At 26.7% G+C, this 22,133-nt stretch overlaps 1 protein-coding gene across 1 annotated transcript in view; it reads left to right on the top strand.

Moving 5' to 3' along the window:
* The window catches only part of LOC129962263 (uncharacterized), a 74,024-nt gene extending 52,340 nt beyond the window's left edge, over window positions 1-21,684 (top strand). The window contains exons 18-25 of the mRNA XM_056076008.1: window positions 467-555; window positions 1,245-1,493; window positions 3,249-3,527; window positions 5,734-5,853; window positions 9,765-9,896; window positions 12,124-12,225; window positions 12,561-12,737; window positions 20,350-21,684. Of these exons, the coding sequence (XP_055931983.1) occupies window positions 467-555; window positions 1,245-1,493; window positions 3,249-3,527; window positions 5,734-5,853; window positions 9,765-9,896; window positions 12,124-12,225; window positions 12,561-12,737; window positions 20,350-21,684 (2,483 nt within the window). The remainder of the gene's footprint in view (window positions 1-466; window positions 556-1,244; window positions 1,494-3,248; window positions 3,528-5,733; window positions 5,854-9,764; window positions 9,897-12,123; window positions 12,226-12,560; window positions 12,738-20,349) is intronic.
* Window positions 21,685-22,133: the final 449 nt, after the last annotated feature.

The raw sequence follows: 22,133 nt of genomic DNA, 5'->3' as shown, positions 1-22,133 counted from the left end.
TATTCTAGAAGACATGTGAAATTCTATTTCATCAAAAGATTTTACTTTAATTTCGAATTATATTTAAGAAAAAATACCGGATTTTGAAAGTTTTAAAGAAAAGTGACAATTACAGTTATAAAAATCAAACTTTCGACATATTTGAGGGGTGTCGGTCCCAGTATTATTCTCAACAATTGTCTTCCGTTCGAAATTATAAATTTGTCCCAAATTATATGTCACTTTCAAACTGGGATGGTAATATAATCAACAAACCTTTAGTATGTTTATTCAAATTTTTTCTGTTCATTTTATATATAGCATCACTAGTTGAAATTTCATTACTGAATTTTTGATTAGAAAATTGAATAACATAATTGAATTTTTTTAATTTCATAAATAAATTTCACTTTTTTTCCTATCGTAATTTTCCACTTCTATTTATTCAAAGAAATTCTAAAATTTGTTTATACTTGTCCTTATTTAGAAAATATTCATAAAAAAGAAGATATTGGAAGAAAAAGATCGTCTTCACCTAAAAAAGAACATGAGCTTACAGTAAAACAAGAGCAACAGGTGAGTAAAAACACTGAACGCTAATTTTTTTGTATCGCAATACAAGAAATAATTTGGGAAGGTAACTAATTTGCATGCCCTTGTCATCTATATGCTTTAAAGAAAAAGATTTATAAAATACTCTTTTATTTAAATCAATCCATTAATTCTTAAAATAATTACTTATGTGTAAAGAAATTTTAGTGCAAGATAACAGTTTTTATAAATACTGAGCATTTGTCCCAAATCTTAAACCAGCTAATGTAATTTTGAAAAGTTATGAAAATATGTTTATGTGTAAACCTTTGCAAGTTCTGTTACAAATAAATACAATGTTAATGGGATGATGGCTTCTTTCCTGAAATTTTTAAAAATAAAATGCAATATAATATTTTCATTATGAAGAAAACTGAACAACACTTAATTCCCAAGTCAACAGGTAAAGATAAAAAAATTAGGAAATATACGTAAGAAAAAAGATTCTATTTGCACAGAACAGATTAAAAGATAATTGTTGTTGTTGTTGTTGTTGTTTTTTTTTTTTTTTTTTTTTTGCTTTAATATTATTTGTTTTGTCTCGAACTATGCCAAATCTTGATTTGAAACTAGTATATTACTGAATTTTAACTTTGACATATTGAGACATTTTATGTTTTTTTTGTCTCAATTTTAACCAAACTCTTATTGATGCTAATCCTTAACATTTGCAGCCATCATCTCCCAAATCTAAAAGCAATCCTTTCTCAATGCTAACATCGGTCATTCCCAAGGGATCGACATCTCCCAAATCGCCCAAGAAATCTCCCAAAAAGGAAGGATCGCCTGATGGAAAGAAATCTCCCGTGGCCCTTAAAAGCAGATTACCGGAAACTTCCTCCGAATTGCCACTTTTGAAGAAGGTGCTACTTCGAAAAGTGATGGACGAAAAGAAGGCTGAAGATTCTCAAGCAGAAAACCAAGTAATGGGCTGATACTTAATCCTGATATTCACTGTGTGCAAGAAACTGCACATTAAAATTTCATTTTGCGGGAAGTGAAGGAAAAGATAATTTTTATACAATAAATTTTGTTGGTGCAGTGTAAAAAGTGAAAATTACTATAATGAATTTAAAATTTTTCCACAAGATCTGTTGAATTAATTATAAATCAGTGATTTATAATCATGGCAAATTGTTTTATAGCATGCAAATGATTCAAATAAAATGAGAAGAGGTATTAGTAATTGCTAAGCAATAAATTCAATGTATAGCATTACAAAATGCTTGTTAATTAGAGATTCTTTTCCTTGTCTTTAAATTTTAATTTATATAGTCCAATGTCTTCCAGTTATTTCTTATTGGATGCAAAGGTTTCTAGAACGGAAATAAGATGAATTAATTTTAGAAAGGTATTTAAAAATATGAAGGCATACTTTTATAAACAGATAAAAATCAAATATATTAAAATTTCTCCAAAAAAAACTCTGCAAATTACGATTTCCAAAACAGTTTTAGCAACTCAAATAATAGAAGAGAAGATCTAAGAATTAATAAAATATAACGGAATCATTTTTGTCTATTGCAAAAGGAGTTCCAGATTTCCGAATTCTTGATTAAGTCAGCATATATTAAAAGACTGATATACCTTCCCTTGGTAAGAATTAGCCAATAACGAATTGATTTCAGTATCTGGATAATACTTTGAAAACAACTGAAGTTTTGTAAACTTCATTAAAAAAGTATTGTAAATCACCTTCGATTACAATGCTTTTTACAATACTTTCCCGGAGGTTCAATTAATTCCAAATGTAACTAGATATAGACAAGTATTGCCAAGTGTTTCAATAAATCTCTATCCACTTTTTTCTATAAAACAGTATATTACCATATTAAAATTTGTCTTTGACTGTGAAAATATGTCCAACGGCTTTTGAACTTAAGAGGTCAATCTGGACTTAATCTCAACGATACTTACAGAGGTCATGGGCTGGAAATAGTTGCGAATTTAAGGATAATGTTTTGCAAATTTTTTTACACTAAATGTGCACTAAATATTTCAGTTCTTCTCTAAACATGTAATTACATTGAGGTTAGTTTATTTCTTTTAATAATCATATTGAGAGTGATGTCAAACCTCTCCTAAATTTTGATTATTCTGGTAATGGGAATCTTAAATAATGCTGCTATAAAAATCTCGTAGAACCAGAAAAACGGTTAACATTGAAAATGTTGAAATTATTTACAACGCCTTCGATAATCACTACATTTTCGGTCCTTTAAATACAAAATAATTAAAAAACAAACTTAAACAATTTATATACAGGTACAGCTGATAATAAATTAATTGTTTATTAAAAAAATGCTAATTAATACAAAAGTAACTAAAACATTTAAAACTAAATTAATATCCCAAATATTAAACCCAAAGTTTCCAAAGCATTAAGTTAGAGGGCAACATTTTAAATTAAAATCTGGTTATAAAATGGGCTAATTTAATTCACAGTCATTTCTTTTTACATTAAAACATTTCGTGTTATTTAATTCTTGATATCGAGTCATTGCACAATACATTTATAACAAATATGAGATGCTTTAAGAATTTACAATATTTTTTTACAAAATTATTGATATATGTAGACAATAATTTTTCAATTATTTAATCTTATCTCGTAATAAATTTAATATCAATTCTTACTCTATATTCAAAATCATTTTCTGTTCATAAAAACTCAGCAGGGAGCTTCTTCCAATCAGCAATTTCTTTCAAATGAAGATATTAAGAACGATAATGCCGATGTTTCTCAGGAAACTGTTTCGAATCGAGTTTATCTGGAACAATTCTCCCGAACTCTTGGCTTCAAAATGAGTGAAGATGTTGTGCCTCCAACTAAAACACAACCCAGGCAACGTCTCAATGCTTCTTCACTAACACCCTCTCCTTCGAGCGAAAATGTCATCTCTTCAAGTTCCGAACAAAACCAAGAAGAGCAAGAAAAAGAAGAGAAAAAAGCAGCTGTAAGTATTCTAGTATTTTGTATTACTTCCGGTTATTAAATGGATTTGTATTTCTATTAGTTACATAGTTTTAAACTTATATTCATTCAATTAAAGTTAAAAATGAGTGATAACTAAATCTCATGAAAAAGTTTTGCTAACTTTTTTTCTGAAAAACTAATGAACTTAATCATTTTAATTTTCCTTTTTTATTCCAAAAATATGGCATCTTATATGATATTAGTTATAAACACTTCCAGTTCATTACTTTTCTTAAGGTCTAAATTTAAAATGTATCATCATATTGTACAACACTTTTAATCAGCAAAAAGACCTAAAGAGAATTCATTTGTTGATAGAAAAAATTTATAAAGCTTTTAAAAATTACCTTAGATTTTTTTTCTTTCCATATTAGAAAATACATATTTCATATTCATATTTTTCATCAAAGTATGAAAAAAATTGTAATTAATTCATCAAATAAGAAAATATGAAAAATTTTGTATTTAATTCATTGAATAAGAAAAATGTGAAAATTTTTTGTATTTATTCATCAAATAAGAAAAATATAAAATTCATATTTTTTCAAAAATATGAATGTTCAGAAAAATGTCATAAAAGGGCGAATAGGAAACTGAAAAATTGTTTACATTTTAATCATACTAATATTATATTTTATTTTTTAATCATGCTTAGAAACTTCCTTACATATATTCATTGTGGCTTAATTTTAGTATAATATTATTTTCAGCACATCATATTTTTATATTTTTATTTTCATCTCTATATTTTTAATTTTAAAAAATATTTCTACTTTATTATATATCAATAAATTGTCTTTTAAAAACATTTTTATTCTTTTCTGTTTTTAGTTTTAAATGCATTTCAGAATTAAAACTTAAAATAATTTTTAATTCTGAAATGCATTTAATTTGATTTTTATTATTTTTTTTCTTAAATCTATTATTACATGGCTCCCCTCATTTGAAATTAAATTTTAATTAAAATCAAGCATTTAATTGAATGGGTTGCAGTTACAGTGCTGTTAGACTCATTAGCTTTATTTTTTAGAAATGAATGTGTCGCAAATAGTTCTATATTATTCATGAACAAAAATATTGTATTATAATTGTTTTAGGGGTCTTATGAATCTAGATATAAAATAGAGATTAATAACTATGTTTATAGTTTTTAACTGACTATTATAAAGTTATTTACACCGCTGATCACTGCCACTTTAAATCGTCGAATAAATAACGAAGTTCTAAATATATTAAAATATTGTAGCAACAGTGGAGACACATTATAAAATTTTAGAAATCTAGAAGTACATCAAGAACTTAATGAAATATAGATTACATAATTATCTTAATTTAACAATGAAAGAATCTTAGTTTAAATAAAAGTGTGAAATTTTTTTTTAGAAATATGTCTGAAAATTATATTAGTAACAAGCATAAAGGAAAATTAAAATCGATTAATCAAACTTTTAATGTCAATAAGCATTCTTATAATTTGGATATTTGAATTAATATTATTATGTATAAACTTTAATTAGTTTTTTTCATTAATTTACAGGATAATAATATCAAAGATGTATTTGCCCATCAACCAAAAAAAATGTTCTTATTCAAACAAAGAAATAACAAATTCAAAATTAATACCAATCCCTCATTTTGTGCCAGGCAAGTTGGGTAACTATTCCTATAAATAACTTTCACATAATACTTTAAAATATATGAAACACAAAACAATCGGTTTAAACATGTATATAAATATACAAATAATATTCATTTAATTAGAAAAAATTGCGAATTAAAAATAAATAGGAAATATTTAGACACATTAAAATCAACAATTAATTTTAAAAATTTCGTAATCATGTATTGTTTTATTATAAACCCAAAACAATTATCATGACTTTTAATAGTTCTAATGCTCTAAGATAACTACTTTCTATAATATTTCTTAACAAATTTAAACGTCATTTATTCCAAAAAAAAACCAAACGAAATTACATAATTGGCATTTACTGAAAGTCATTAGTTAACAACTTTGATTTTACTGACAATTGTCTTTGATTCAATAATTCGAAATCGTGATATACTGAAAACAATAAAAACTGAATTAACGATGCGCCATGATTGAATGCAAACGATTTGTAAAATGTTCTGTCAGCAAATGCTTTGAATAGATTAGAAAAGCACTAACTGATTCCGTTTTGCAGAAATCAACCTCACCCCCGAAAGGGCGCTTGAGCCGCATGATGGCTGTTCGAGAGGACTCGGATGAAAACTCAGTCCTGGCAGAGGACCCCTTCGTCAAAAGCACTGAGTGTCAAACCGAGGTAATTAGTTTTCGTCGATGGGAATTCGAATTGACACTGAAAACTCTCTCTCTCTCTCTCTCTCTCTTCTCTCTCTGGGCTCATAAATTTTAAAGCTGTGATAAAATTTACTGATTTCGATCGACGATCAAAAGATGCAGATGCAAATGGAAGCTAAAATAAATGTTATTTTTGCCTTTTTGACGGGAATACATTTGACTGATAATGGTTATACAATGTTATTTACATAGCTCAATTGAATAATTTGTTATATTTTTTCTATCGTACATCTATTTCGCTTAAAGTGATACTACTGTGCTTATACAATAGACATTGTTTCATATTGCCCGGACAGAAATAGTTTGACTAATAATTGTTATACAATGTTATTCACAAAACTCGATTCAATAATTTGTTATTCTATCGTACATCTATTTTGCTTAAAGTGATAATACTGTGCTTATACAATAGACATTGTTTCATATTACCCGCACAGAAACAGTTTGACTAATAATTGTTATACAATGTTATTCACGAAACGCGATTCAATAATTTGTTATTCTATCGTACATCTATTTTGCTTAAAGTGATACTACAGTGCTTATACAATAGACATTGTTTCATATTACCCGCACAGAAATAGTTTGACTAATAATTGTTATACAATGTTATTCTCAAAACTCGATTCAATAATTAGTTATATTTTTTCTATTGTACATCTATTTTGTTTAAGATGATAATACAATATGAATACAACGGGCATTGTTTCCCATTGTATGGACAGAAATAGTTTGAATGATAATTGCTATATAATGTTATTCGCAAAACACAATTTAATAATTGGTTATATTTTTTCTATCGTGCATCTATTTTGTTTAAATTAATACTACTGTACTTATACAATGGACAATGTTTCCTATTTGCCCGGATAGAAATAGTTTGACTGATAAATGTTTTACAATTTATTCACAAAATTCGATTCAATAATTAGTTATATTTTTTTCTATTGTACATCTATTTTGTTTAAGATGATAATGCAATATGAATACAACGGACATTGTTTCACATTGTATGGACAGAAATAGTTTGAATGATAATTGTTATATACACAATTGCAAAACACAATTTAATAATTGGTTATATTTTTCTATTGTACATATAATTGTTTAAAATGATAATATAATGAACATAAATATGATATTATTAATAACTAGCCGCCAATGCTAACCCCCTAGTTTGAAAATATTAATAGTAGATAAAATATTCGATTTAATATTTTCTAATCATGGTCTTAATAGCTTCTTCAAAATATTTAAAGTTACAAGTTTTTATGGTCATATATAACTTATATAACTTATCATAGTTATATAAGAACCCTAACATCTTTGTGTTTAATGTACTATGTATTTCTCTAATTTTCCTTCATCTCCCCTGAAATTTGAACTTCTAATTTGAAACAGAAGTGATTAAACTTCAATTAATACAAAAACTTTTTGCTAGAAGCAAGCATACTATTTCAAAAATCGGAGTACAGAAAATAGAATTGTTCAGTATGGAAGTCTTATGTGCACTACGGAATATTTTTTTATATAATTTGAGCAATATCTTAAAGAATTATTAAATAAAATATCTCTGATTCAATATAAAATATGATTGTGAATTTTATTTTCAAAAGGAATTAAATGACGTAAATAATTTTATTTTATATCATTTCAGACAATAAGTGTATTTCTGAAAAAAAAATTTCAGTCCAAATTTTATATATTTCTTCGGTCCTATTAATAATATTCAGTAAAATTTTCGTAAAACTCTAACTTTTAAATCAAAACCGTTTCTATTTTCTTCGCCCAATATTTGATCTATTCATGAGGTTTTGAATATCACTATTTTAGGACAATCAATAACTTCATCATTTTAGATTAATCAGCTGTGGGGCAATCCCGGATGGTGATCGGCACATTTTCTTTGACAAGGTCAATGGTGTGGTTTAAAATCGCGCGTTTTTGTACGACACCAATATTCAAACTTTCATAACTTGGTCAATTTTAATCTCAAAAGAGTGGAATTTTTTTATATGAAACGATACTGTCTCAAGATTATTTAATTAAATATAACTCATAACTAAGGGCATGTATAAAAGTTTAAAATTTGCAATTATCAGAATATTTATTGATTCAAACTTCATAAAATATAATTATTTACTATATTTAAATAACTTTTCCTATTAGATATATATATATATCTATTAATATCAATATATATCAATCAGAGCGGATATCTTGTATATATAAACTATATTTTCCCTAAACAATACAAAAAGCATTGAATAATTAATATAGATATTTTAAAAGGTCACAGAAAACGTTTTCTTACAATTATTTTTCCAGAAAGTATAATATATAATATTTATTTCATTTCATACAGATGTCTTCTAAATGTTACACTTTTCTAGATTTTAGTTTGCAGTGAGATTTAATGTAATCTTTTGTCGGGATGATGACAAAAAGTTGATAAAAACTTTTTTTTCATGCATGCATAATGTTTTCTTATAGGTTAAATTTTTTTTTATTTTGTGAAATATATTTTTGGACAATATATTTCATATATATTGCTCAATATGCTTAAATAAATTTGTAGATTAATTTTAAATTTAAGACATTTAATAGAAAGAATTTATAGCACTAACAAGATTTTATCTTGAATTTTAAATTGCTATGAAAATGCTATATTGCTATTTTGTTCTTTAATATTTTCTGAAGTTATAGCAGAAAAAAAAAACTCCAAAATTTTGCTTAATTTTTAATTAATTATAATTATAATTAATTTTTTCTAAAAAAAACCGCTCCAAGCTGCACATACCCATGCTCTAAAGTATGTATGAGTAAAGTTTGGCAGCTTCAGCTCAAACGATTTGGCCTGCAGATCGCCAGTAGGCATACATACATTCATCTTTATTATATGAAGATATAAATTTAGGAATACAGGAATGTACTAAATAGCGGAGCTTTCAAGATTATAAAAGAACTGTTTTCTTATTTTATTATAAAATGAATAAATCTGGGAAATCTATTTCTTTTTAGGAAAAATGTATAAAATTTCTATGCATGTTGTAGAAGTTTTAGTACATAAGTAATTTTTTTTAAAAAGAACATTTTTATTTAACCTTTTAATTTTAAAGGTTAACAATAATTAAAGAATAGACATTTTAGTTATTAAAATCCTTTTTTAAAACTAATTTAATTATAAGTATAATTTTTTAAGATTCCTTATTAGCAAGATAAATATTTTTCACATCAGATGTCCATTTTTAATTCCAAAATATATCAACATTGCAATTTCTGTGGCAACAGTTCATTTGGTATCACATCGTATAATATCGTATAAATTTAAACATTCAGTTTCATTTTTTTTTATTTAGTAACTGGACCTTCCTGCTACTACTATATAAAATGCCATAAAAAGGAGCGAATAAGAATTCTTGTTTTCTCTCATATGGGGTATCACACTATCTTATAGAAGTAATTCAAACCAAAACAATATATCTATTTATATCAATCAATGTTGGTCAAAAGTGAGTATCATATGATTGATCATCGTGTTGCCTCCAAAATTAGACCAACTGACAAGTGGAGGGCATTTCATTTATCATCTTAAAATGGAGTTCGGGATGAGATTTAATATAGTTATAGCATACCTTAAGATGCTCATTCATTAAAATATTAAAGCGCAATAGCCAACCAATCTCGAGCAAATTGCCCTCAAACTTTCAGTAAAGCTCACATACAAATAATACGTCACCGGCGCTAACTATATTAGTGTTTAATCTATGCTGTTAGTATTGTCTGTTAGTATTTTTATAGAAAATTCAAATTGGCCACAATTTTAGATAATGTAAAGACTGCATTAAAAAATACTTTTGTTTGATGTTTCAGATAATCGGATCTGCTTTGGAGCACATAAATATACCAGCAACAAGCACAAACGAATCAGAATCAGACCAGGCATTAAGAAGCTACTTGACCAAAATGGTCACCGAGCTGCAAACTGTGATAAAGGCATACTCGGTAAGAAATCTAACATAGAATTTTTATATGTCGCAAATCTAGGATAATGTCGAATTTCTGTCTCGTGATTATCTGACTTTATAAAAAAAAAAAAATATTAATTCTTCATAATGAAATGAGGACTGTTTTATTTTTTGTCAAGATACCACTGACGTTCATTTTAAAAATGTATGTATCCATGCTGCATACTGTATGTGAATGTGTGCTTCCTGTATTTAAGTTAGACATTATAAAATACTGTCGTAAAACATATAAAATCTTTTATTCTTGGGGGGGGGGGTATTTTTGTTGTTTTTAAACAAACTTTTAAGATGTTTTAAACAATATGTGACAAACATTTATGGAAAAATCTGTACTATCATAATATATGAATAAGTATAAAAAAAAGGAGTTTTTGAATGATGGAATAAGACGTGTACAGATTTTAAACTACAGCCTCTTCATGTTTTTTTTTTCTTGCTTTTTAGTTGTTGTTTTTTTGTTGGTGCTGTTGTTATTCCACTGGCTTTTCCGTTACATTAAGCCAGATAATTAGGAATCTACTATATAGAAAATTTATAGAAGCATCTGCTTAGAAAGTTCTAAGTAATTTAAATAAATTTTATAAAATCAAATTTCTAAACTCATGTATCTGAAATCTATCATTTTGTAAAATTTCTTTTACAAATATGCAAGTTTAAAAAGGATAATAATTTTTAGTTATTATTTAATAACTAAAAGGATTTTAAAAATATACAAGTTTTACATCAATAACTGTACATGTTTTAAAATCACAATAATTCCTACATCTCTTGAATTGCATTTGTATTCTAGTTTTTTATTAAAAATTATGATAGCAAATATATATTTCTCAAATTTAAATGAAACCATATTTTTAGAAAATAATTTATGCCTTTTATGATTTCAGCTGGAACAGCAACAAGATTTGCTGAAAGAAAATGAAATTTTAAAGCAAAACCAAAGCAACAAAAATAATTTCATTAAAAAGCTGATGTCTAAAGCTGAGGTAAAGTTTATTTATATATTCTTCGAATTCTTTCTGTAGCAAAGTTGATAGAAAATATCCAACTCTTATCGATAACACAATAAAAGTTATTATTTCTTCAAATATAAAAAGAAAAAGAAAAAACAGCAAAGAGTAATATAAAAAATTTTCTGAAAAGTTCGAGACCTACAAATAAATTTTATTTGTTATAAAGTTAAAATTATTTGAAAATCATTAGTATCATTAACTTTATTAATCGTGGTTTTTCATAAGTTATTTTTCCTTTTTCTTCAGCACTGATATAGTTTCAAAACTTTTAGTGAAAATTAAGAACAGTAGAAGAATGATATGACTATTATATATAAATAATAATTCGAATATTTCAATTGTATTTTGAATATTTTATGCTCGATATACGAAAAAAAAAGTATCACGTAATTAGTTATATAAACAAAACAAACAAAAACTGCTGGTTCTTGTTTTATTTATTTAATTTATTTATTTATAGCTTCTTTAAATATGTTAAAATATATAAAAATATCAATCTCTGAAACTTGCAAATCTATTAATACTTTTCAACTAGTAATAATATTTGAATCATTTTATAAATTAATAATATCGAAAGAATAAACTACTTTTTATTATTACAAATTAACGAGAAAAAAAATTTACTTGGCAAAAAATTTACTAGGCTTTCATTTTTGATAAAACTAAAATGATTATTTTTTATAACTTATAATTTTTTTAATGTAATGTACCATTTTCCTAAAATATAATTTTTTTAAGTTGTTGGAAATTAATAACTGATAGTATAAGTGAACGTTAAAGTTGTAATCCCTTAATTATTACATTTTTGCGAATCGCATGGCTGTATGCTGTTTAAAAATTTGAAATATATGATCATTTCTTATTTTCTTGATGAATAAAATAGACTCCTTTAAAACTGAATTTTCTATCATCAATCAAAATTGAATTCCATAAGATGAAAACATGGTTTTTTTTCTTGTTGGACGCATTACCATTTAAATTAGTTACTTAATTCTTACTTATAACTTTAAAAAGTAATTAAATTAATGAAAAGTAAATTGCAGTAATTTAACTAAAAGCAGATGAAATTTGAAAATGTTCTCCAAAATTTTCAATTGCACTAATTTTCTACAAATTTATAAATACTTTTCGAAAGACGTAAAATAAATGATAAATCAATTAAAAATAAAATTTGTGCATTTTCTTTCTGTATAGGAAACTCAGCCTTGGGAGTCTTTTGAAGAAGTGTCCAGCTTAGGAGCATCCTCTATCTCAGTCTCGGAAATTAAAGAAGACTTACACGGATCAAGAAAAGAAGTAAATTTCAATTATTCACTTTTTAAAAATATTTCGTCATTTTTTTTTTTGCCTATCTCTCTTTCTCTCTCTCTCTCTCTCTCTATCTATCTCTACTATTCAGAAGAAAAAAAATTAAAGATCCATCAGTTTCTACAACAGTATTCTCATATATTTATCTGAGATTCTAAGTTTTTCTCAGAATCTCATAGATTTAGATTAGATAGAGATTCTCGTAGATTTTTAATCTACAAAGAACATACATATAAAGATTACCTTTATGTAGAGATAGATATTTTTGTTTTACAATGATAAACAAATAAAATATCAAAAATTACTTACTCCTTTTTTTTCAGTCTGAACCTTTAGAAGACTATGAAATTCCACCAGATGGTGAAGAAAGAGATCTAGAAGACGAAGAAGTATTAGCTCTTAGGGATCGATTAAGATTCCAGCGGAAATCTTGGCCCACTCAAGTTAGCATTCGTAGAAAACTTGAACCCAAAAGCATGTCTCTCGACGATGAAACACAGGTTTAGTTATAGTTAATAATGTTTTCAATAATATAGAGAAGATTAAACATTAAAATAATTTACCTTTAACTATCATTCCTTTGTAATATATTCGTTTTGAAATAATGACTAGGTTCCTGCTTCATACAGAATATCTTAAAATATAATTATACATTATTTTTTTAAAAAAATTAACATACACTTGTTGTACATAAACAATTAATAAGAAAGCTTCAAATTGATCTATTTAAAGTATTTTATATTCTCAATTATAAGTTTTTTAAGTATCTAAAAATTTTAATAAATTGTGCAAGAATGTCTCAGTTTATAATAACAATAATTCATAATACTAAATCTATATAAATAGTTTGGAAGAAAGTCCAAATTGATTTACTTTCCTGACTCAATAAATATTTCATTTATAAATTTTTGAAGTACCTGATAAATCAAAACTAATGGTATAGGAAATATTCAATTAATAATAATACATAGTGCAAATATTTTAATAATAATGCACAAATGGAATAGGTCAGCAGATTAGAAAATAATCAAAGCAGATCATATTGCATGATTTTATAAACTTTTGAATAATAAATTTCCGAAGGAACCGAAAATTTAAAATCTAATCTTAATAATTCATTTAATTTTACAATTTCGTTTTAGAATATGTTGTGAAAGAAACAAACCTATTTAAACTTCTCAACATCGTTGTAGACAACGTGCAGGTAGATGTTAGATGAGGTAAGAAATTAAGTGAAGTCACTTTGCATGACGTCACTATGACATAACAAAATAAGTGCAACTATCATCTAACATCTCATTGCATACTGTCTCTCTCTCACACACACAGGAAAACAAGCAATAAATAAAAAAGATGCAGATTTTAAAATTAAATTGGGTAGAATATCGTTGAAAATATACATGAGTTACATAGATCCCCACATGAAGAATCATATTAAGAGACAAAATTTTCTAATTCAATTAAAGCTCGTGTTTTGCTATCCTGTCTCTGAAAAAAAAAGTTATTCTCTACATTTATAAAGAAAGCATCTTTCAATTTTCATTGATAGTTTCTATGAACTTCCATTACTTAGCAGGTCCTAAAGATTCAATTACTTTGCTTCTATCTTTATGCCTCGAGCTGGAAAAAGTAGTATGTATTTTGTGTTTGAAACCCTTAAATCTTTGTATTTTTACGGTATTTTGAAACTTCTAACAACTTTAAACTTAACCAACTTAAAAAAAAACTTAAACAAACTTTTAAAAAAATTCCATAATCAAAATTCAATATGACTTCTTTAATTATAGGAAATCATTCACTCTTCAGTAGGGGATTTAACCCTTTCGTCGTCCTCTCCTGTCGGCGAAAATTTCTGCTTTTCCTCTATTTTTCGCCGCATTAGAACAAACAAAATTTAAAACTCAAACAAGTAAACATTTACAAAGCTTTTAAACATTTAAAAGTTTTAAAATGTAGAAGAACGCTTGAAGTGCGTTATGACCGCCCCGCCCTGGAGAAATTTCACTTGAACGCGCTAGACGCGTACCGGACGACGAACAGGTTAATAGTGAAAAGTGCGAATATATTTAAAACATTTAATATGAATACAAATTATAGTGCTTTCAAATTCAGCATGACTCTGATTGTAATCATTAAAAAAACTAAGTATCAAAGATACTTCAAAATGATTAATAAACTTCAGCAAGGTATCTAGACTAAATATAAAAATTAGTAGAGCAATCGTAAATAGACAAGATTTAATATTAAACTTATGCGAATATATTCTTTTCGTCGAACTTTAGTTGCCTGAATAATGGTTTGTTATATCCCAAAACTGGAAGACTGATTTTCAAAAAAAAATGAAGGAATCTTTTATTAATTGATTTTGAATGGGATAAAAACACCCAAAAGTAAATTCACTGATCGAATATAATATTTTAAACTGAATAGCTTATACTCTTAAGAGACTAACAGCTTTAAAACCTAGTATACAGGTAATTATAAAGATGACTCAGTTCATCTCGAAGCCCGAATGTAAATTTTAATGTAGAGAAATTATTTAATACTTTGTGTTATTGCGGATGATTTTTTTTACACACTTTTGATCGTGATATCTTATGATTGCAGAGAGAAAAATCAACTGTACCATCAAGAGAACAAACAATTGTTGCTCTAAAAAAATTGCTTTGCATTTCTGGAGTAATTTACAGAATTTAGAGAAAGGTTTAAAAATAGTCTCAAAAATAACTTTAAAATATTTAAGAATTAAAACGAAAATTCTGCAATCAAGGTTCGAATTCCTTTTTCTTTTATTAAATTTTTTAAAATCATTATTTGAACATTTCTCTCTAACTTAAAATAAGAATTATCAAAAAATATTGCAATGATTTTTAATTAATTAATTTTCTCTTGTGTTCATAGATTATCTTTACTGATCCGCGGCAAAAAAGAAGGTTTTTTTTTTTTTTTTTTTTCTTGTGAGAAGGAAAATTTTTACTTTTCCGTTGATTTGGCAAGGAGCTAACATCTGGAAATAAAGAAGCGTAGAAATTATTTTTAAATAATTTAAATTCTGCTTTTATATTAAATTAGCATCTCTAAACTCGAATTTCAAAATATAATCAAGAATTTTTTTATTTAATTTTTTAGGACTTTTTGAATAATTTTTCGCATATATTTTACCGTGGTATCATTTTTGATGATTTAAGGGGACACCATCCAATAGAATAACAACTGTAATTAAATTTAAATTTGTTTTGAAAATCCAAAAAAAATTTACTCCCGTTTGAAAAAATTTTAAAATGTAGACAGTGTTTCTGAAATTTTTTTAATTTCTCTATCTGCCATTCTAATCTTGTAATTTCTTTTTCAGATTTTTTTGAAATAATAATTAGAACATATCCTCCCAATTTAAAGTAAGAACAATAGAAATACCTTTTTATTGATTTTTACTTTATTGTCTTCCTGATGAATTCAAAGATTTTCATTGAAGATCCGCAGCGAAAAAACAGGGAGGGAATATACCTGCTTCTTGAATTATTACTAGTATAGACTGTCATACGCATTTTCAAATTTGATTTAGCAAGTTGTAATATTAATATTCCAAGTATCATGAAAATTATTTTTACAGAATTTAAATTTTAATATCTTTATTTTCAACAAATTGTTTAATTTCAGCGTCTATTTTTTCTGTATCATCTCTCTTTCATTTATTTGCTTCCTTCTTCCACCAGCGATGCCACTGTTGTAATGAAAAATAAACTTAATGTATATATTTTACCGTGATTATAATTTCACTAAGTCATAGGCAACCTCATATGGTTCTGTTAACTTAAATAAACTTGTCTATGGAATATGGAACAAAAGTAGAATGTAACATACTAATTTGTCATTTTCAATTAAGTGAGGTGCTACTTTGCAAAGTACTAGTCCAAAAATGCATCATTGTCTAAACCACATATTTCTAATTTTATTTTCTTTTCTTCTTAAGTAGGTAATTAGACAGTTAAAATTAAACGGAGAAAATATGTAACGAAAAAATTAAATAAGATGGGATCAATTACAAGCATATCCCCCACCCCCAAAAAATGCAGTAGCAGAAAGGATGGAGATTGCTAAAACTTTAATGCGGTTTTTTCGCCCATTTTAAAGTGAAGTATCATGAAATGTCGAAGAAATAACAAAGCGTCCTGAATACCATTTACACTAACCAAATCACTAATGACGAATGAAGGCGAAAACATTCTACTCTGCCCCAAGCGCTAATTACCCGCACAATGCCACCGAAAAGGTAGTCAATTACTGAATAACAAAATAGTTAGTAAATGGTTAAAAAAATGTGTTTGGCATATTCTACACGGACAAATATAATTTCATGGATCCATTTTCAGAGATATATTATATTAGAGACAGAAACTCACCTGGAGGTGGGGGGGGGGGGGAGAAGCAGCACTTCTCCAATTTAACTACAAATAATACACGATTATTAGTTTTTTATTTAATTAAAAAACTATTAAGTATTAATTAATTTGATATTTATATTATAATAAATAATAATTTTGATTACTTAATTATTCGCATTATCTCAGATAAAAAAAAATTGAAGAACTGTAATAAAAAAAAAAATTTTAATTTAGAAAACAAATCTCAAAGCATTTGAAGCGTGTCGTACTGATAATGGAAACAAATTTTCACTTTATTATTTAAATCGCATGAAAAGATACAATAAAAATTTAAAAAAGTGGAAATAATTAATAACTTGTTGATAAATTGTGTACTGACCAATATTTTACTCTAATTGAATGCAATATATGCTAATAAAGTGGAAACTGTATGAAATGTAAGGAATCAAAGCAACAATTTAAAAAGTTTTCAAAATCATATTTAGATTATTCATCAAAGTATAAAAATTCAATTGCAGTTATTATTTTTATTTTTGGTAATATAAATAAATATTTATTTAAAATAAAGTCGTTGCTTCTTATAAAAATTAAATATCAGTACCAAAATTTTGTAATTAAAGAGTAATTTTAAGCGAATATTTTCGGTTATAAATGTCTACATGCAAATAAATATTTAGGTTAAACAATAACACTTTACAATCCTTCAAATAAAAGCAACCATAGTTATAATGAACATGAAAAAAAAAAAAAACTCATATACTGCAAAAGTTAGGTGAATCTCTTTAACATTCCAATCGTAAAAAACATATCATTTCATAAGTTTAATGCGAGTTAAAAAATAAAATCGAGAAAATGTTTAATTTGAAAGCATAAATTATTGTTCTAAAATAAATTTATGAAATGCAAAAATAATTCTAATTGCAAAATCTTTAAGAAAAACACGTCCAAAATTACTTTTAACTATACGATAAATTATGCACTCCAAACTTCGATATTTCTGCCAAATTACGATGGCAGCATGTGCATTCATTATTGAAACAACATTTCTTACCGCATGAAAGGGATTTGCCTCGAATTTAGATATAACAATGAGATTAATTCTTAAAAAATTAAATTCATTCTTTTTTCATATTTAAAACTAATAAGTCTACATAAAATATTACTACCTAAAAGTATCAACTTATCGCAAAGCAGACTTATTTACAAATGTACACAAGCGAGTAATAATTTCGATTTATAGCAGTGAAATTGAATTAATTTTCAATTTAACTTACAACTTTTAATTAAATTTACAACTTAACCAAATAATTTTAATATAGTTCCAACAGTAATAAAATATTCCAATAAATATTTTATAATAAGAAATTCAACATATGAAAAAGCAGGAAAAAAAATTTTCGTTTGTTAATAAAATATATTTTTATCTGTATTGAATTAATTTTCAATTTAACTTGCAACTTTTAATTAAATTTACAACTCCTTTAAATAATTTTAATATGATTTCCAAAAGTGACAAAATGACCCAAATAAATATTTTATAATTAGAAATTCACTATAAGAAAGAGCAGAAAACAAAAACTGTCGTTTGTTAGTAAAACATATTTTTATCGGGAACTAATCTAAAAAGCGGGAATTATCTAAGAACATGGAAAAGAACGATACATTTTATGTTCGCATTAACTGCTTTTGAGTGCCATTCATCGATTTTCAAGATTGACGGATTTTCTAAAACTGTGTTTGTATGTTTGTTTTACTGTACAATCGGTCAAAAAAAGCTTCCAAATACTATATTCCCTAAAATTAATCGAAATATGATTAGTCATTTAATACTATATCTTCGTTAAAAACATGTAAATCCCATTTATGTCAAAGGCTGTCTTTATGTTTGTTTCCTTTTTATCTACGAATGGCAAACCTCAATTTTCCTCTTTTAAACTAATTTTTATATTAAGAATATGAAATTTTAGGTAATTCTAAACACACACACAAAAAAAAAAACATGAGATAAACAAAATAAAAATTCTAAGGGGTTGTATCAACATACACAAGTGTTGAAAATAGAACATTCTTATAACTGTTTCTTTAACTATTTATATTTCATTAATTATTCGATCATTTTAACTGAAATGCTTAATCATTTATTAAAATATTTATGGCCTAAAATACAATCCAAATTATTTGTCCAAATGAATATTTTATTTCATTTTCATTTACGGAAAAGAAATTAAAAAAATAAAACTCAACGCAAACAAAGCTTTTTTATCTTAATTTCATCATTCATAAATCAATTCTCAGTAACTAAAACCAGGTTTATAAAGATTGATGTTTTGATATTTCCTTATATCATTTCTCACATCTTATTGGAATTTTTGAAAAATTCCAATATCCTAAAATAAAGGCAGAAATTATTTATGTAAAATAAAAACAGTTCATCAAAATTATTTTTAGATTTGTTGATAAACAAAATCAAATGTTTTTAAAAAAATAAAAATATAAAATAAACCCTATTTTTGCGATTTTCGATTATGTTTCTTATTTAATTATTATGATTAAGTTTTCATCAAAGGAAAATTAATATCGGTTGTAAAAATTATTTATGTGACATTTATATCCGCGTGCTTTTTAAAAAGAAAGAATCACATTTAGGGAAATAGATTCAAGTAACTTATAATTTAAATTTCAGTTTTACAGATGACATTACATTAAATTCTAATGCCAATATTTAATCATTTCGTAATTTTTTTAAATTTTATTTGTTCATATTTTTGTTCATAATTATGAAACTACAATGTATTTATTTGTATTTCGCTAGACTATTTTTTTTAAATCCTTTCTTATTATTATTCTATTAGTTAAGAATTTCCCAGAACTTCCTGCGACTCTTATCATTTAACTATGCATAAAACTCCTTTCATTCGATTACTAAAAATATCGAATTTGTTTGGTAATTCGCTTATTTGATTCATCTTTGCTTTTTATATTGAAATTATTGGAAAAGATAACTTTTATATCAATCTTTAACTTTTATATCACCTGTAAAGAGTTGAAATAGCGGTATTCTGAATTCTTTAAAATTGTTCAGTATATCTTCACCATTACTTATCAGTATTTCAGTTGCAGCTTTTTCTTATAGACAACAAAATTTTGATATTGTTTCTATTCAGAATTTTTAAAAAAAATTCTTAATATTAATATCTATAATAATTAATTAAATTTATAAAATATTATTTTAAATATGGAAAAGGTCAAATTTTTTTTATTTGTATATGTAATAGCTTAATACAAAACAAGCATTATTGTACTCGACGAATTATATTTAAAAACGTATTGAGAAAAACCATCTTAATATTATGAAATCTAAATTTTAACTACCCATAATTCAGCACTATGCTTCTTTAAAGTGATAATGTGATATTTTGTATATATTCCAGATTATTTAATCTTAAAAATTTGCATTTGCATTCCAAATTGATGCACTCATTTAAAAAAAAAAGTCAAGTTTATATAAAATTTTAATAAATAGCAAAGTTTCTTGCCAAAATTAAAGTTAGATAACACTTACAGGGTCCATTTTTCTGGAGAAAAAAAAAGCAGAAAATTTCTATTTTCAGTTGTGAGAATTAGTTCCTGAATTACGAACAATATTCGCTATCTATGAAAGGCTTTACGTCTTTAGTGATATATATTTTTATACATTTTATTCTTTAATCTCATGAGCAAATTTTCACAGGATCCAACAGCTGAAGAGCAGGAAGAATTATGGCGTTTGGAGTTTCCACCGCCTCCACCAGATATGGAAGAAGCCCCTTGGCTAAATGTTTCAAAGCCCATCTTTCCAGTAGTAGCAGAAAGTCTTATAGACACAGTAAATCCTTCCGAAGAAGACCTGCAAGAAATAAACAAAGATACACAAAAAAATACTAATGATTGGGAAGTACAGATGTTAGTACAACAATTTGAAGAAAACGTTCTCTTACAAAGCGGAAGCAACAGCAGACGTCATTCTAGTGGTGAAGCTCTTACCTGGGATAAAGTACTGCGCATGCGAAATACAGTACAGACTAAGAATCAAACTTCTGAACTCGGCGATCCTCGCTCAGGTCGAAAATATAGTCTCATTGAAGAAAGTTCGTCCAAAACCATTGGTGCAGTGCGCGAATGGGCTGCTGCTGGGATGTCGTCCAATGTGCCCCATTCCTCTTCATATACGAGCTTAATAAATCCGGAAAATCGCCAAGGTACAATAATGACGGAGAAAAATGACAAAACTGATTATGTTGCTCCCCCGGAGAAGAACGTAGGACTATTTCACCAAATCCCACCAAAAACCAGAAAAGGTAGCCTTCCTACTATTCCAACAGCAAGTACGATATGTAAAGCCCGGTGTGTGAGTATGGAAGATGTCAAAACTCATAAAAGTAGAGAATGTCATCATGAAGCCTCTGTATCGTCAAGTTGTTCTCAAGAAACGGTCGTCGAAATGGAAATTAAATCGTCAACTTCTGAAGATATTCATAATTACGACAAGATAAAGTTGGGTACACGATCACCATCTTCACCAAATGTTGCTACAGATAAAGAGTCACATGTGGCACTTGATTTCTCACGTCTTTCAGACTGGCCGTCAAGTCCATGTCTTCCTACTATTAGAGAAGATGATCAGACTTCTGGTACAGCAAACACGCCTTTAAAAACTTCACCTGGTCGAAGTGTCAGTCATGATTGTTTACCCAAGAAAGGATCATTACCTATTGGGAAGCATAGCTATAGAGCGACTTCGCGTCCACAAGGCAATCCAGATTCCTTCCATTCGTTAGAAACAATCTGCGATACGTCTGGTCAAACAATGCAAAGAGACTGTGTGGTTCTGAACTTAGATTCTCGAAGTCATCACTACCAAGAAGTGACTCCGGATAATCAGTATTATTCTCACGTAAGAGCAGCGAACGTTCCTTCCAGGCCGCCTCTCAGCAGTGGAATGCCCTTAAAAGACAATTCTCGATCAATTTCGCAAGGTAGTGTTGTTATAGCCATACCTGAATGTGATCCCGTATTGAGTCCTTAAAAATTTATAAACTGCATTCATGAATCTTCGCCAATTTCATTAACTGGCGAAATTTTCTTATGGTTTCTCTCATGCAGTCAAGGATTACTTTTAAATCAATGTCACTTTCATACCGATTAACATTCCAGGATATTAGGCGCGTTTTTCCTATTTGCGTTGAATTTTAGTTTGAATGAACATGGATATAAGGATATCATACAGCTATTTTTAAAGATTCATTTGTTTTTGTACCGTTTGTAATCTATTTTATTATTCATGAATATTTCATCCCTTAAACGAAATATAACATTTTTAGGGAATTTAAACTATTGCATCATTAGATGTAGATGACATCGTAATTATCAAGAAAACGTTTGATTTCCTTAAAGCAGAATATGGGTAAGATGATATAAACCTTTTGATTATTATATCTGGAAATACTAATATGCGGCTGGTACAATGCTAACCTC

The sequence above is a fragment of the Argiope bruennichi genome, chromosome 2 (genome assembly GCF_947563725.1).
Source record: "Argiope bruennichi chromosome 2, qqArgBrue1.1, whole genome shotgun sequence".
Lineage (NCBI taxonomy): Eukaryota > Metazoa > Arthropoda > Arachnida > Araneae > Araneidae > Argiope > Argiope bruennichi.
Note: the sequence above shows the minus strand (reverse complement) of the source record. Positions and strands in the feature narration are given on the sequence as shown.